The 15,689-nt window shown below is 36.4% G+C and overlaps 2 protein-coding genes, 1 long non-coding RNA gene and 1 other non-coding gene across 5 annotated transcripts; 1 reads left to right on the plus strand and 3 right to left on the minus strand.

Moving 5' to 3' along the window:
* On the plus strand, window positions 1-3,642 carry LOC127647302 (sphingosine 1-phosphate receptor 1-like). Its single transcript, XM_052131470.1, has 2 exons — window positions 1-144; window positions 1,191-3,642. The coding sequence occupies exon 2, from the start codon at window positions 1,424-1,426 to the stop codon at window positions 2,621-2,623; it is 1,200 nt and encodes a 399-aa protein (XP_051987430.1). The 5' UTR covers window positions 1-144; window positions 1,191-1,423; the 3' UTR covers window positions 2,624-3,642.
* Window positions 3,643-3,965: 323 nt separating this feature from the next.
* On the minus strand, window positions 3,966-10,161 carry LOC127647310 (kinetochore protein Spc24-like). 2 transcript variants are annotated; one of them, XM_052131478.1, is made up of 7 exons: window positions 9,448-9,538; window positions 8,611-8,764; window positions 8,285-8,478; window positions 7,276-7,420; window positions 6,187-6,291; window positions 5,525-5,601; window positions 3,966-5,425 (listed from the first exon to the last, which is right to left on the minus strand). In XM_052131478.1, exons 3-7 carry the CDS (start codon window positions 8,457-8,459, stop codon window positions 5,319-5,321), a joined length of 609 nt encoding a protein of 202 aa, XP_051987438.1. In that variant the 5' UTR covers window positions 8,460-8,478; window positions 8,611-8,764; window positions 9,448-9,538; the 3' UTR covers window positions 3,966-5,318. The 2 variants fall into 2 exon arrangements, with proteins under 2 accessions (XP_051987438.1, XP_051987439.1); XM_052131479.1 differs by lacking the exons at window positions 8,611-8,764; window positions 9,448-9,538 and adding an exon at window positions 10,145-10,161 and having other exon boundaries at window positions 3,967-5,425.
* Window positions 10,162-11,755: 1,594 nt separating this feature from the next.
* On the minus strand, window positions 11,756-14,140 carry LOC127647315 (uncharacterized). The gene is made up of 4 exons (XR_007971041.1): window positions 14,010-14,140; window positions 13,155-13,296; window positions 12,736-12,800; window positions 11,756-12,145 (listed from the first exon to the last, which is right to left on the minus strand). It is a non-coding gene; the product is annotated as an uncharacterized LOC127647315 (long non-coding RNA).
* Window positions 12,963-13,061, minus strand: LOC127648490 (Z30 small nucleolar RNA). Its single transcript, XR_007971171.1, has one exon. It is a non-coding gene; the product is annotated as a Z30 small nucleolar RNA (small nucleolar RNA).
* Window positions 14,141-15,689: the final 1,549 nt, after the last annotated feature.

Raw genomic sequence — 15,689 nt, forward strand, 5'->3', positions numbered from 1 at the left:
CCAAGACCGGCCCACTTCAAGAGAAGTCCTGATCCAAGGTTCACTCTCACATCAGCTGCTGGCGGCTCAGTTTGTCAATTGCAGGACATGAGGGTGTGATACTGGAGTACAGGCGGACGGTCGTTTTCCATAAAACCTTAAAAGGTAGGCTACGTTTATTAACTCCCAAGTCTCCAAAGCAAAGTTCGACTTTGGTATAAATCAAACGCGTCTTTTAAACGTTTAGGAAAACTGAGCCTATAGTGGAAAATCGTGTCAGCGGTGGTTTACACATGATTGGACTTTTCACGCAGTCTCTAAAAAGTTATTTCTTTTTAATGTGATTAACATATTTGTCTTTTAATAGATTGAGAGTTAAACCTCATAATGTTACCGAGCGTTCTTTGTGCTACATCGACAATTTGAATTATTCAACGTTCGATATTCGAATGCGCGGTACTTTTGAACGATCGAAATAACTCTAAAAAATATTCGCGGTCTCGGCCGTGGGATTGTAATACTCCTACAAGTTTCTCACGACATTTTTTACAATCACAGTTTTTCCCACCGTTATTTTTGGTTTCATTCTCAGCTTCGAGTCTAATTAAATACTATTCCAATATCTTCTATAATAAAAATAATATATTGCCTATTATTTCCACGCTAAAATTGTTAGTCTAGAGAAGTATGGTTAAAATTGCGTCCTCGAAGATTACACATTGTTTCTTCTCAGCAAATGCCAGCATTAGTGTTTGTATGACGTTACAAGTCGTTTAAAAAATTCAAATAAGCATGCTTTTTTTTTTGTTTAGTGCACTTACATTTCTGTTCAAGGGATGCTAAATGTTATATTTATATTTAAATATATATTGTTTATTTTTGTACAGACATGATATACAAGGCCATATCCGAAATTTTTCTTGATGTATGTACGTATTTAATGTACATATTCCACTAGTATTTGGGAGCACGTATGTTACATACATGAAAACTGACATTTTTGCATTATATGTTGCATGTATGTACACGTTTCTGATTTTTTTTATATCAATGAAAACCATATATGAACATGTATTTCATATGTGTTTTGTATATATTGCCATATTTTACATTTCTGTGTCAGATATAATGATTGTTTTTGCCTATTGTGAAAATTATGCTTTCCTAATGATTTAAACTATTTCACATTCTCCTTATGCTCTTTATTTCAGTTCCCTCTTGTGGCCTTGGAGGACATAGCAAAACTGTGATTTGAGCATCAAGGTGGAATTGTTTCTTGCAAATGAGCCAGCAACACTTTAAGGATATATTACTACTATGTTAAGTCTTCTTGAGATTGATTTTATCTGCATTTGTGAAATATGGCAACAAACGGGACTACACGTTTAATAGAAGTCCTTGAGAAAATTTGACTTATTTAAGGACAGAAAAAAACTTCAAAAAAATGGAAGGTTCATATGCTTCCAGTGCTGCTGTTGCTCCAACACAGCCTCTGATGACCACCACTCCAGGCTACCTGCTCAGAATGTTCTGGGAATATCAGAGCAATGCAGTCATCATGGCCCATTACAACTTCACCGGGAAGCTGAAAGAGAACAAGTACCGGGACGGACTGAAGCCAGAGGCCATTACGTTTCTCATCATTTGTCTTCTCATTGTGGTGGAAAATGCCATAGTTCTGGTGGCAATTTGGAAAAACAAAAAATTCCACCTGCCCATGTACTACTTGCTGGGCAACTTGACTCTTTCAGACTTGTTAGCAGGCTTCACCTACATGGTAAACATAGTGACTTCGGGGGCAAACACTCTCAAAATGACTCCAGTACTGTGGTTTCTCAGGGAAGGTGGTGTGTTTATCACACTTTCTGCATCCATCATCAGCCTTCTCGCCATAGCCATCGAGCGCCATGTCACGATGGTGCGAATGAAGCCGTACCAAGGGGCCAAGCGTGGGCGAATGTTTGGTTTGATCGGCGCAAGTTGGCTTCTGTCGATTCTCCTGGGCGTGCTCCCCATAATGGGTTGGAACTGCATGGGAAACCTGGAGAAGTGTTCTACTGTCCTGCCTCTTTACGCCAAGAGCTTCATCCTCTTCTGCATTACTGTGTTCACCCTGGTCCTTCTGGCCATCGTGGTGCTCTACGTACGTATCTTCCACATAGTGAAGTCCAATACGCAACGGTTAGGCTGTGGTCCGCAACGCAAAGGTCTGGCGAGGAAGTCCCAGAAGTATCTGGCTCTGCTGAAGACGGTCACCATAGTTTTAGGAGTCTTTATTGCTTGCTGGCTGCCTCTCTTTGTGCTGCTTCTTCTTGACTTCTGCTGTCCAGCTCAAAGCTGTGAGGTGCTGTTCAAGGCGGATTACTTCCTGGGCATCGCCATGGTCAATTCTCTTCTAAACCCCATCATTTATACCCTAACTAGTAAAGACATGAGGAGAGCCATACTGAGACTGGTCTGCAGCTATTGTCTGCTGACATCAGATGGGCAGGTGAGGACGTTTGGAATGCCTTTCCTGGACTGTAGCACAAGTAAGATCGAGGTGCCCTCAAACAGGCTGGAGGGCTTGGAGACAACTGTCTCCTCTGGGAAATTTTCACCATCCACTATTAAAGCAATCTACCCAAAGATGATCAAGAGTTGAACAAGATAATATTATAATCAAGGTTCAACTTCTTCTGAATTAGTTTGTCCTCTGAATATTTATTAAACGCAAAGGGGACATGTTTGTTGGGCTTAAAAGTTAAAATAGAAGAAATTCTTCAAGCCACAGAGATTGAAACAAAAGCTCAGAGCTGATTACAATTCTGTATTTTTCGACTTCAGAGTAGAAGACTTGGTTTACTGAACTTGCAGTAAAGCAACCATGAGCCAGATGATGTGGCAGATCAAACAAGTGGGATTTTTCTTACTGTGATACAAATGTCAAAGTTTAAAATGGACTGTCTAAAGGTCAGACTAGCAAGGGCTACATTCTCTTTTCAAAAATAGCATTAAATAAACTTCAATCAAAGAAGTGATTGTTCCAATGGTTGTTCAGACATGTTTTAAAAATGCTTTAAAAAGGATTCTTATGATGTTTGCTGTTATACGAGACTGATGTACACATCCAGAAATAAGCAGAGTAATAATCACCACCACATACCGTCCGAAACATACAACTTAAAGAGACTTTGTGGTGAAAAGACGCACTGAAAATTTTGGGGTGATGCTTCTAAACATGTCTGGACGTTTTAAGACTTCATTTTAAGATTCACCCAAATAAAAACTACAAGGGAAGTAACTGTATGTTTATAAAACATGCTCAAGTTTTAAGCTCCCAAACTGAAAATGTTAATTCAAATGGTATAATAAAATACTTGTCTTTATTTACCTACAGTAAAGAGTTTCAACTGACATTGTGGCACAAGCTATATAAATATTGTATATTTTATATATATTGTAAAAAAGTTTTGTATGTGAATGTATGAAATTACTTACTATGTTTGTTGCAGTTTGCAGTGGAAAAAGTCTACAAGCAGTATTTATTTCTGTTAAAACTGTTTGTACTGAAACTAAATGCATTATTATTTGTTTAGATGCATTTTGTTTGTCCTAAATTATAAGCCTTAAAAGCTTTTAAATGTGCATTAATTAAACAGGTGTTTCTTGAATGTTTTGCCTTTTTTTTTTTTTTTGTCTATCCCAAAGACACTATCTGTAGCAAAAATTACTTCTATAAATTACACTTCCATCAAATATGAAAAATAGAGAGTAAAATATACATATATAGGTGTATATGTATAATTAAAAAAAAAGTTTTGCTCAACAAATGCAATGGAAACTTTTTTTTTTTTTTTCCATTACAATGTTATGAAAAGGTTTGGTTGGTCAAACTATAAGTTATTTAAATTAGAAGAAAATTTGCAAAGTGAGTCGAGCTGATTACCAAGTGCTTCAATCACACCACATGTTAACCAGGCCTAAACAAGACTATAATCAATGCGGTTTTGTCTTTTCACAGGGCATGAGCCACACAAAATTTTTTCTCACCGATCTGTCTTTGCAAAAAACCCCTGCAAAAAAGTCACTCGTGCCAGACCGGATGTTTACCAGCTTGCCTCTGCACCTCAGAAACAAGGTTGTTGTGACTCATTTCTGAAGTTAGACAAATGTTAAATTGGTCATGCAAACATGGTGGGCTGACAGCTGAATATCCATATTCACTGATGCCAATTAAATATATACAAGTAAAATTTTGTGAACGGACAAATTTAAATATATTGCTATTTTATTGTGCATACATACATAAAATTAACTTAAGAAATGAAGTATTTAATATTATAAAATAAATGTAATATATCTGCATGAATCATGACCAGAGTGTCTCACTCCACTACATGTTATAAAAATATATAGTATCATATATTTCAGTTTTCATTAGTTTTTTAGGTGTCCAGTGGTGAGTAATGATTTATTGACTTGAGTCAGTGCCTTAAATCTAAATCATTAAAGGAACATTTCCAGGTTTCATACAAGTTAAGCTGAATCAACAGTACTTGTGCCATTTTTTTGCACAAAAATGTATTTCGACTCATCCCTCCTTTTCTTTAAAAACAGCAAAAATCACTGTTACGGTGAGGCACTTACAATGGAAGTGACTGGGGGCAATTTTTGGAGGGTTTAAAAGGCACAAATGCAGCAATACAGCTTAATTTGTATTGAACCTGGAATATTCCTTTAATATTACTTCCATGCTGCTAGCCAGCATAAATGAAAAATAAACGATCTACGTAGGCTTCAGCACACCATGAATGAAAAGAAAAAGTGAAACAAACTTTCAATGGGCGATCTATTCACACCAAAAGCAAAACAGAAATACACTATGGTCATTCACAAGATATAATGCAAGATACAACCCACCTGCCTCTGTATTTTAAAATACGCTTTAGGTATTTTTAACAGAGGATATTTCTTTTTTTTTCCTCCCAAACTCTCTATGGATTAATAGTATTAACAGTAGAATATGTAATTCAGTATAATTTGTCTTTACTAACACTGAATAAAAATGTTTTCAAAAAATTTCATAGAATCTGATTTATTCCTCTGAAATGCAGGGGAGCCTAATATCAAAATACTCACAAAAAGCTATTCCAGGAATGCAAAATGTGCATTTTCAGCAAGGGGAGGAACTTTGTGGATGTATAGTGACATCTTGTGGTGTGGACTCAAAAGTAGCATGAGAGTCAAATTTATTAACAAACACACAACACATATATATTGACATAGAAACATACATATAAATACAAAAACAACAAACAGATGTTTCACGACTAAAAGTGATTACACGTGCACCGGATCTACCATTCGGTATTAACCAGGCTCCACAGCTCGTCGCTAACCTCACAGGGGGAACGAGCAGTTGTGTCTATGTTGATGGGGGTGGCAACATCAGCACCATAGTGAACTGTCAAGAGACGACAAAATGATTTCATACGGTCTAGAATATAAAGATATATTACATTTATCATAAGTATATGGTATATCCAACATGTGACATGATTACCTCCCCTCAGTATATGTGGCTCTGTGTCAACCTCTAGCTTTATCTTGGTAACTTTGTAGAAGAGCTGAGCAATGTATCTAAATAAGAAAAACAGAATTTATAGCAGGCACCATTTCAAAGCAGTCAAACTCCTAATATTCCAAGTCTTCTGAAAGCATACAATCACTATGTACAATGAGAAGACCAATTTTAAGTTGCTATTCAATCAATGATTTATTATGGTGACATACCAATAACATAAACCTTATTGGTTCTTGCGCGTCGAAGTTTGAATAGAGTGAAAAACAACTTACATTTTAGTCTGTTCATCATATAAACTGACCGTATGCGTTCAGAAGACCTGGAATATGATCCATGAGTCGCCTGGTCCACTTTTACGAAACTATGGGTGCTTTTTTTTAAATTATTTATCCCCTTTTCTCCCCAATTTGGAATGCCCAATTCCCACTATGGGGTGCTTTTTAAGCTTTAAAGCAAGACACTACCAATTGCAACTGTACTGAAATCAGCGAACGGAACATCCTTAAAAATATCTTCTTTTGCATTCCGCAGAAGGAAGTCCTTTGTGTTTGGTGCGACACGAGGGGGGAGTAAATGATGACCGAATTGTAATTTTGGGGTAAACCATTTCTTTAAGCTGTTAAGCCAGGTTCAGTGCTTACATTGCTGAAGGGATGACCTCAGTTGTGTCCTCGTCCACTTCTTGTTGCAGGGTTTGAATTTCTTGCTCAGCATCTCGTAGTCTTTCCAACTCTCTCTGTAAGAATCTTCCGCATGAGTCAAGGGACATGCCACAGAGAACATCTTAACACTAATGGTGCGTTCAGACCAGAGGTGTCGAGAGAGTCAAATCGATCATAAGACATTCAATTTCTATGGCAGCCAGCGTCTCTCGGCGGCGAGAAGCGGTGTGGCACGTCTTGGGAGGTGTGGCCGTCAGAGGAAAGTTCAAGTGCGGGCAACATTATGGTAATGAGCTTTGACGCAGTTCAGCGCTATTGGTGTATAGAAGTGCTCCGCTCTAGCGAAGTCTAGAGAACACAACCGTGTAAACTTTATAAAAATTAGTTCCGAAGACAAAATGGAGGAGAAACTGATTATTGCCATGGCGAGTTTTACCGTAATATTTGATCTGTCCCTGTTTGCATACAGGGATATAAATAAAATTAAAAAAAAGATGAGTGGACAAAGGTGTCTGAAATAGTTGATGTTCCATGTGAGTTGATGAAGCTGATATTACGGTTTATATAATATTATATAATAATATATTAAAAGACTCCATGATATACTTGTGATATGTCAGCAAAAAGATACCGGTCGCCATGTCTCGATGTTTTGCGGCCCCTTTAAATATAGTTCACAAAACCAAGCATTCTCAACGAACGTTGCCGCCTATTTCAACTACATCAGAGCCAAAAATGTAAAGTGTGTTATACATGATTTTAATTGCCTTACTAGAACTACAATTTTGACTTTTTTTTTTATAATAGAAGTCACAGTATTTTTTTGTGTGATAATCAATATTATGCTAAAATGCTGTTGATTGAGCTCAACTTGTATTGAACCTGGAATATTCCTTTAATGTCGCACTGGAAATTGACCACTCAAAAACGTTTTTAAAGTGCTTACATGTGCATCAAACTGATATCAACAGTGTCTTGGTCACCTGACCTCTGGTGTAATGTAAATAAACATATTTTAATGGCCAGTAGTTCTACAGAAAGCAAATACTGGTTCTGGTTGAAGGATACTCCTGCTCTGATTTGAGGTTGTGACTTTTGGACAGGCTTCTTTGCACTTCCTGTTCCACTCTCTCGATCTCCTGCATAACCTGGCTCTGCTGTCCCTCTAAATTTATCAGCTTCTGGCTGACCACCTCCTCTGCATGCACAAGACCTTTAAAGAGCAGACAACAGAAAAAATATATATTTTGTTACACTATTTCATAAGTATAGCCACAAGACGTAAATATTATACATGCAAACATAATTTAGTGTTATAAAATCTCTTACTGAACTTATCAGTGTAAAATTATATTCAATACAACAACATTGTTGTCATGACGATGTAATGCCAGTAAACCCCATAATCTGGTAAATACCATAACACTGGTAAATCCCTGATTTTATCCCACTAAAATCATGTTTAACACATGCAATGTTTACATCTTGGGGACTGGCTCTATTCACTTCTATTGTATGTGCCTCACTGTAACCGCAATTATATTAAAATAAATAAGGGATGAATCGAAATATAATTTTTTGTGGTAATCAACATTAAGACAATGATGCTGTTGATTGAGCTTAACTTGCATTGAGCATGAAACCTTCCTTTAAGCTTTATTGACAGCATCTGCGGCTTAATGTCAATAACGACAGAAAATAAAATAAATGGCTTTTCCCTCATAAACAATAAATAAATCATGGTAAATGCACTTACAATGGAAGTAAACTGTGTCAGCTTTCCGGAGGTGTATGCAAAGCTCATATTATTGTTATAGCACTTTATTAATTATTCTGTAAACATACATATATTCTTTGTGCTGTGGGGTTTTCTCAATCACCCTTTTATATAACTTAACATGGACATGATCAATAAGGTCACTAATGTCATATATAATGTTTAAAAAAAATCTAAAATAATCATTTAAAATATCCAAAATCTGCTCTCAAGTCTATAATATCTGATAATATCAAAGGTTATTATTGAAACATTTTAAATACTCTCTAAAATATTCTTTAGATTAGATTAAAATAATACTATTTAAGATCTCGGTTGTGGTCTTCTTGGTCTTGATGTGATGGTCAAAGAACTCCTGCAGCTTCTCTCTCGCTCCTTGAAGGGCGCTCTCTGCCTTGCTGCTCTTGATGAACTCAATGAGTGATTCCCCCGATTTCTCGAGGTCATCATCATTTAATGCATCGCTCTGTGACATATCTGCAATTAAGTTATTTCTGCAGAGAAGACAGGCACAGAAGAAGACAAAGATATAAGAGCTGTAGTGGCACGTGTGGCTTCAAACCAGAGGTATTTGATTTAAAGGGGTAGTTCACCCAAAAATGAAAATTCTCTCATCATTTACTCACCCTCATGCCATTACAGATGTGTATGACTTACTTTGTTCTCCTGAAGACAAATTAAGATTTTTAGAAGAATATTTCAGCTCTGTGAAACTTCACAAAGCACACAAAGGCAGCATAAAAGTAATCCATATGACGCCAGTGATTTAATCCATGTCTTCTGAAGAAATACGATTCGTTTTGGGTGAGAAAAGAGCAAAATGTAACTCATTTTTCATTGTGTAAGGAAGTGTAAAGCCCAATGTATACTAGTCAGTCGTGAACGCTAGGTGTATGCGTATTTCGTCATCAGCAGTGCTTGGGCACTGAACACGCACGGCCTGATTTTTCGAACTGCGCGTACTCTGAACGTGTAGTATGTGCATGTGCCTGGAATTATTTGTACAAATTAGTGGGTCCACAAGGTGGCAACACTCACAATTAAGCCTTTGCTGTCACAAAGAAGCACTAGAAAAATATATACTCGCTGATAAACAAAAAACGAAGGTAGAAGCAACAACAGAGGATGTGCACATCAAGAGTGCATGTGCGAGGAGATCAGGATACCTGCATTTGTATAGCTCGAGTCTGAGGGGATATAAATACATCTTTATGGGTCTAAACTCATAAAGAAATAGTCCAGTGTCTCATAAAGTCATAGGCTCGTAGCACGCATGCGCCATCCTGCAGTCATATGAAGTATACTTTGAAAGGCTAGCGTTCGACTGAACACAGACAGTAAGCATTCATGTCAAAACAGCAGTATACTTTGGGCTTAATCGAGCTTGAAATCATAATCTCCAATAAGACTGCTGATGTCAAAATTTATAGTGAAAAAGGGGTTATATTTTGGTCTGTTCTTACCCAAAACCGATTGGATCGCTGGAGTCTTAAGTTCTGGTCACCATTCACTTGTATTGTATGGACCTACAGAGCTGAAACATTCTTCTAAAAATCTTCATTTGTGTTCTGGTAAAGAAAGAAAGTCATACACATCTGCGATGCCATAAGGGTGTGTAAATGATGACAGAATTTTCATTTTTGGGTGAACTATCACTTGAACGGGCCACCCAAACTATATGGACCAGTTGAGATGTCATTGCTGACAAATGCAAAATCTACAAGAAGTGTTTAATAAAACAGCCTAACAGAATATCGCATGCAGCTGCAGATTCTTTAACGACATTATGGCCCTAAAATGGCCTATCTTCTTCTTTTTTACACCTTTCTTCAAAGCGGACACTTTTGAAATCTCCCAAATACACAATGGACAACATCTATGTCTCTAAAACGCACTGCATACAAATCTAAAGTAAACTAGTGTGGATCGTTTGTATTTTAAATCAAAAGTAGCAGCACACCTTGAGAAACAAAACGCTTAAATGATGAACAGAACTTTATTAACTTTCGTTTATATTATACATCCAAATAAACCTTTCGGCTTCATATTGATTAGAGAGATTTTTTTATTAAACAAATACTAACATTAAGAGTAACCAATGTTGATTAGATGTACACTATTCTGGTTTATTGTGAAATATAAGAGTGTAAACAGCCTCACCCGACACATTCGACGCTTCTTCAGATTTCAAACTGGCGGGTCTTTGACGCGCTTTCCTAAACTGTGCCTGAACAAAAAACCGTTCGTTGGTTGAGTGAATGTGTTGTGATGAAAACCCCTGATATCCTGATAATTTTTTTTGACCAAATACAATGTATATGAACCCCCCAGTACGTCCTTATAAACTATGTAAGATCATTTTTGAGTTGCCTATGGAATTTCTGTCAGGCATCTCTGTGAGACACCTTACTTGAGCTGGCGATCATTCAGAATGCCATTCTGAAATGACTACTTATGTTGTAGTATGCTGTAGCGTGTGATACCGAATTTAGCCATTCCAGTGTATACAAATCCTAATTATTACTCTTAAATAATTTCTCCACTGATCTGATAATTAAACGTATTTTATACATACATTTTTTTATTTAATTTATGCAAAATATTATTAGTATTTTTAAAGTAATCAACAACATATTCAGGCTGCAACCATACTGTGGCTAGTTTCATTTTCTTTAGGTTAATTTAGATAAATTAGTGCTATTCTTTATATTTTCCATCTTGTTAAATGGATAGTTCACCCAAAAATAAAACTCATTTACTCACCCTCATACCATCCCAGATATATGATTTTTCTTTCTTCAAACTAAGATTTTTAGAATATTTCAGCTCCATACAATGCAAGTGAATTGTGATCAAAACTTTGAAGCTAAAAAAAAAAAAGCATATAAAAGCAGCATTAAAATAATCCACACAACTCCAGTGATTGAATCCATATCTTCAAAAGCGATTTTATTGGTGTGGGTAAGAAACAGATCAATATTGAAGTCCTTTTTACTAGAAATCTCCACTTTCAAACAGCCCTCCTATGAGCTCTTCTTTCCGAAGAGTTTTTATTTTTTGCCAATTCACGTTCTTCATTCATATCACCTCCTGGCAGGGAGGAAATGTTATAGTAAATACTGGTAGGTTTTTCCACCCAAACCTATCATTTCTAAAGATATGTATTTATACTGGAGTCTTATGGATCACTTTTGTGCTGCCCTTGTGCTTTTTGGAGCTTCAAAGTTTTGGTCACCATTCACTTGAATTGTATGAACTTACAGAAATGAAATATTCTATTAAAATAAAAATTCATGTGTTCAGCAAAAGAACGTCATACACATCCAGGATGGCATGAGGGCAAGTTCATGAGCAGAGAATGTTTTGTTTTTTGGGGTGAACCATCCCTTAAAAGTAGGTTTGGGTTGACTCCGACAAAACTGAATTACTCTTTATATATATATAACTATAAAATATATAGCTGGAACCACTAAAAAAAAAAAAAAAATTCTCATTTACATTTCTGTTTCACTCTGAAATCGAGATTATGATTTTTTATCTTTGACAATTATAGTTTCTAAATAACAGAAAAAAATGTGTTCTTTCTGCATAACGTTTCATATATTATGTTCTATGGTTTCATCTCTCCTTCCTTTCAAGTTACATATTTTGAAGAATAGCTTGCATTTCTGTTGTATCTTTCTACAGAGTTTCTAGATAGTATTCTAATAATTTGCTTCAGCATAAATGACAATACAAAATGCAATTATTTAATTTTTTATTATGCTTCGTTATCTCACACCGAATACAGTTAATGGATTGAAAACACTGATCAAGAGGGCAGTGCTTAACACAAAAGATGAATGTGAAAGTATTTGTGCATGAATGTATTCATTTCATTAAGTGAAATCGACCATCTGGGCGCCTTTTCGGCCATTTAGGGTTTTCAGTTTTTTTATTTGGGCACGTCCTCTTTCTGGGTTTCTGGAGTCTTTTCCGCTTTCATCTTCTTAGGAAACAGGAACTCCTCCATTGCAGTGGCTTCTCAGGATCCTGGACCTCCGCTTTGTCTGCTTTCGGATTTCTCCTCTGTGAGATCTTCCAGTTCATGGCCTCTGACCTCTTCAGACGATCCCTCTTGCCCACCTTGCCCTTGGTATCCGTCGGCATCTTTTGCCATTCCTGTGACATACAACAGGATAAAAACACTAAAAGCACAAGTACTCATGTGATGGAAAGGGTCACGGTTCTCAAATGCAAACTAGAATTTCATTGGTCTCATTTTTGTCACATTTAGATTTTAATCAATGTTTACAGACTTGATATGATTTTTAAAAGGAACATTCACTCATTATACGGAGACGTGAACACTTGCGGTTTCTTCTTGACGTTCAGAGCTTTAATCTTAAAGTTCTTCACCTCACAAAGTTAATCCCCTTCCGACCCAAACAAGGGAAAAAAAAAAAAAAAAAAAATTATCAAAAGTAAATTTTAAATTCCATGCTCTTTAAAAACAAAAACTGTCATTTCTTCACTGTTTGGACACATTTATGAAAATGTCATGGTCCTTTTGTCATTTTGGAGCTCAATAACTGGGATCCCCATTTACTTCCCATTGCGTAGAAAGAAAAAGTGATAAATCTTCAACATTCATTTTCTCGTGTTTCACAATGCAAGTCATGAGTTTGGAACAACGTATGGGTGACTAAATAATGACGATTTTCATAGCAATTCCCTTAATTCAACTCTGGCAAAAGGAGTACTGTACAGACCTGTACATGCAAGTCTTCCTCAGCTAGTACCACTGGTTTAGCTCCTTTTCATCAGCTTTTAGGATCTAGGGAAATAAATGCAGGTGAAGTTAAAGAAATATTAGCCAAAGGATTTGTGTAAAAATATAAAATAATAGAATTATTGTACATCATTTTCTATATTTCTTAATATATCATCCGGTATCAAATACTAATCTACACAGGTGGTGCTTCATATCAATTCAGATTTGCTCAGAGAGAAGATTACCGTCCTCAGATCCTGGTCAGAGTTATTCCCAGAGGAACATCAATACCAGGTCAGACACAATCACAGCTCATCACCGCATAACCGACAGATCTATTCTTCATATTCACATACAGTAACTAATCATAGTATAAAGCAATTCATCATGGTTTCAAGGTTGCTCGTAGATCTTTACCTCATCAGTGGTCAGGTCGAAGTCGTTGGGTACCGCCTCCCTGTAACGGAACCGGCCTGGCAAGTCATCAATGATGTCCTCATAATCCAGTTTATAGTACTCATCCAAACACTGCTCAAACGTCTTATCCTCTGGAAACAAACTGACCGAAATAATGTTGGATTAGAAAATTTAAGCATTTAATTTGCTTTATAAAAAGGGTTGGATTTTGTCAGGGGGCAAGACAATTTCTGAATAGGCCGGTGTGGCTAAGGAGGCCAGTGCCAGAGGGTGCTCCAAAATATTTCAGAAGTGCCCCTGAATTTGCATTGAAATAAAGTATACGAGAATGACACCCTAAATACATTTGTTGCGCAATTAAATACACATTTCATTATGCACAATTTATCAAACTCTCAGAATAGGAAACAAATGAACCATACAACCTCCTTGGCTAATTCTAGGCATAAGACACCCCAAAAGACACAATATATCACAAGATACATAATATAGACGGCTTTCAAGTTAGCCTTTAGCATTGGAAATTCCCCTTACTGAGCTCAGGACATAGTCAATATAAAAGATTATTTTTTTTATTTTATTTTTTTTTAAAAACAGAAAACCTTTATGATGACACCTCAATTTAAAGTTAACCAAATCAATAATGTGCTAGTTAGGTTGTAATAATCTTGCTGCAGGCTACACACATTATCATGATGAAACTGTGTGAACTGTTTGAAATTATATCCAATGGTAAGCTAGTCGCCCTATGTGTAATGGCATAGCAAGCAACATAGGCTAATATACGTAAGTTTTATACTAGCCCTTTACATTACATGAATAAATTAATATTATACTCATTAAGAGATGACATACCTTTTATCTTTTGTGCGTTTCTCTTCTTCTTTCCTCTTTTTCCTAGATACCTGATGGCTTAGACCTTTTCAGATCCATTAGTGTTTATTTGGCTCTCGCGCATCTATAAATACCAGCGTCAACCATTCAAGACTAAACCAATTCTGCTCGGGGGTGTGCAGACTGTCTGGTTTTATTTTATTCTTAACGATTTCACACAAACCAGACAAAAATGCAACAATATGTCTGTGAAACTATTCACAGTATTATTAATTAATTGTGTATTATTTTGTAACGTTTTGTAGTGTGACTTATTTTCATTAGAACTGTACAAAGTTCGAGGTGCGCTATTGGATAGATTCTCCCGCTCCCCCTACCTCGGGCTTCCAGTGGTTAGACCTGAACTAACCCCACCCCCCCCTCCCCATCTCGTACTTCTGAGTGGGAGAACTTTCAACTTCCCAGGTAGTAGCCTGCCTAGCTCACAAAAAAAGTTAGCTCCGACCAAGTTAATTGACCCACAGTCCCACACGGCGATAGAAAACTGATTGAACATATGTCACCATTCCGAATGTTTTTGTTCGGCATTGCCGGCAAGATGCCGCCCTGGGCGCGTGCCCATGTCGCCTACTAAATCCGCTAGTGACACTGACAACACTAATGTTGTCATTATTAGAAAAACCAAGTTGTCGTAATTATTACTTGAAATGTCATGTTATGGGATCTGAACTACAATATTAAATTAATAAAATTAAATTAAAATGAAAAAACATATACTTAAGATTTTAACTGTTAACACAAGTTGAGTTCAATCGACAGTATATGTGACAGTAAAGTCGATTACCACAAAAAAAATATTTTGACATGCCCCACTTTTTTTTTTTTTAAAGCACAAAATCTTGGTTACAGTGCTGCACTTACAATGGAAGTGAATGGGGGTCAATTTTTGAATGTTAAAATACTCACTGTTTTGAAAGTATAGCCACAAGACATAAACAATATGCATGTTAATATGATTTAAGTGTGATTAAATCCCTTACTTACAATTTCCGTGTAAAGTTAGAGCCAATTTTAGATCTTCGTTGCCATGACGATGTAATGTCAACAAAATGACTGTAACATTTTTTGATTTAAACAACTTTACAGCTCAAATAATTACTTAACGTTTTTGCCTTTAAACACTCCACAAATTGGCCCCCATTCACTTCCATTGTAAATGTCTCCCTGTACCTACATTTGTTGGACGAGGAGGGACGAGTCAAATATTTTTTTGCGGTAATCAACATTATGCCACAAATGCTGTCAATTGAGCTTAACTTGTATTGAACCCAAACTATCGAGTACAAAATTGAGGCTATGGGGAATACCCACAACCCCTTGCGTTTGAATGTATTATTTATGCTTTCATAGTGTAAGGGAAGTTATGGGGGCATTTAAATAGTTGTTGTTAACCATTCGTCTAGGCGTTAGCTCTTTTGTGGTATTATTAAAGCTGTTTTGTTGCAAATAGTTGTTTGATTTTACCATTAAGGCTTCAGCACACTTCCAGAGAAGTTAATTTGTTCTTTGTTTCGAGGTAAAAACATTCAGACACCGGACACACCATTGTGGGAGGCATTTAGAGATACATATAAATATAAGGATGCTCAAAACTACACGTTAAACCTTAACTAATGTGACATTAAATTGTGTTATCAATGA

The sequence above is a fragment of the Xyrauchen texanus genome, chromosome 8 (assembly GCF_025860055.1).
Source record: "Xyrauchen texanus isolate HMW12.3.18 chromosome 8, RBS_HiC_50CHRs, whole genome shotgun sequence".
Classification (NCBI taxonomy): domain Eukaryota; kingdom Metazoa; phylum Chordata; class Actinopteri; order Cypriniformes; family Catostomidae; genus Xyrauchen; species Xyrauchen texanus.

Coding starts and splice junctions, on each gene's coding strand:
- LOC127647302 (XM_052131470.1), top strand. CDS start 1,424: ATGGAAGGTTCATATGCTTCCAGTGCTGCTGTTGCTCCAACACAGCCT.
- LOC127647310 (XM_052131478.1), bottom strand. CDS start 8,459: ATGTCACAGAGCGATGCATTAAATGATGATGACCTCGAGAAATCGGGG. Junction 7,421..8,284: donor CACAACCGAGATCTTAAATA/GTATTATTTTAA, acceptor TGCTCTTTAAAG/GTCTTGTGCATGCAGAGGAG. Junction 5,602..6,186: donor GAGGTCATCCCTTCAGCAAT/GTAAGCACTGAA, acceptor TTTCTTATTTAG/ATACATTGCTCAGCTCTTCT.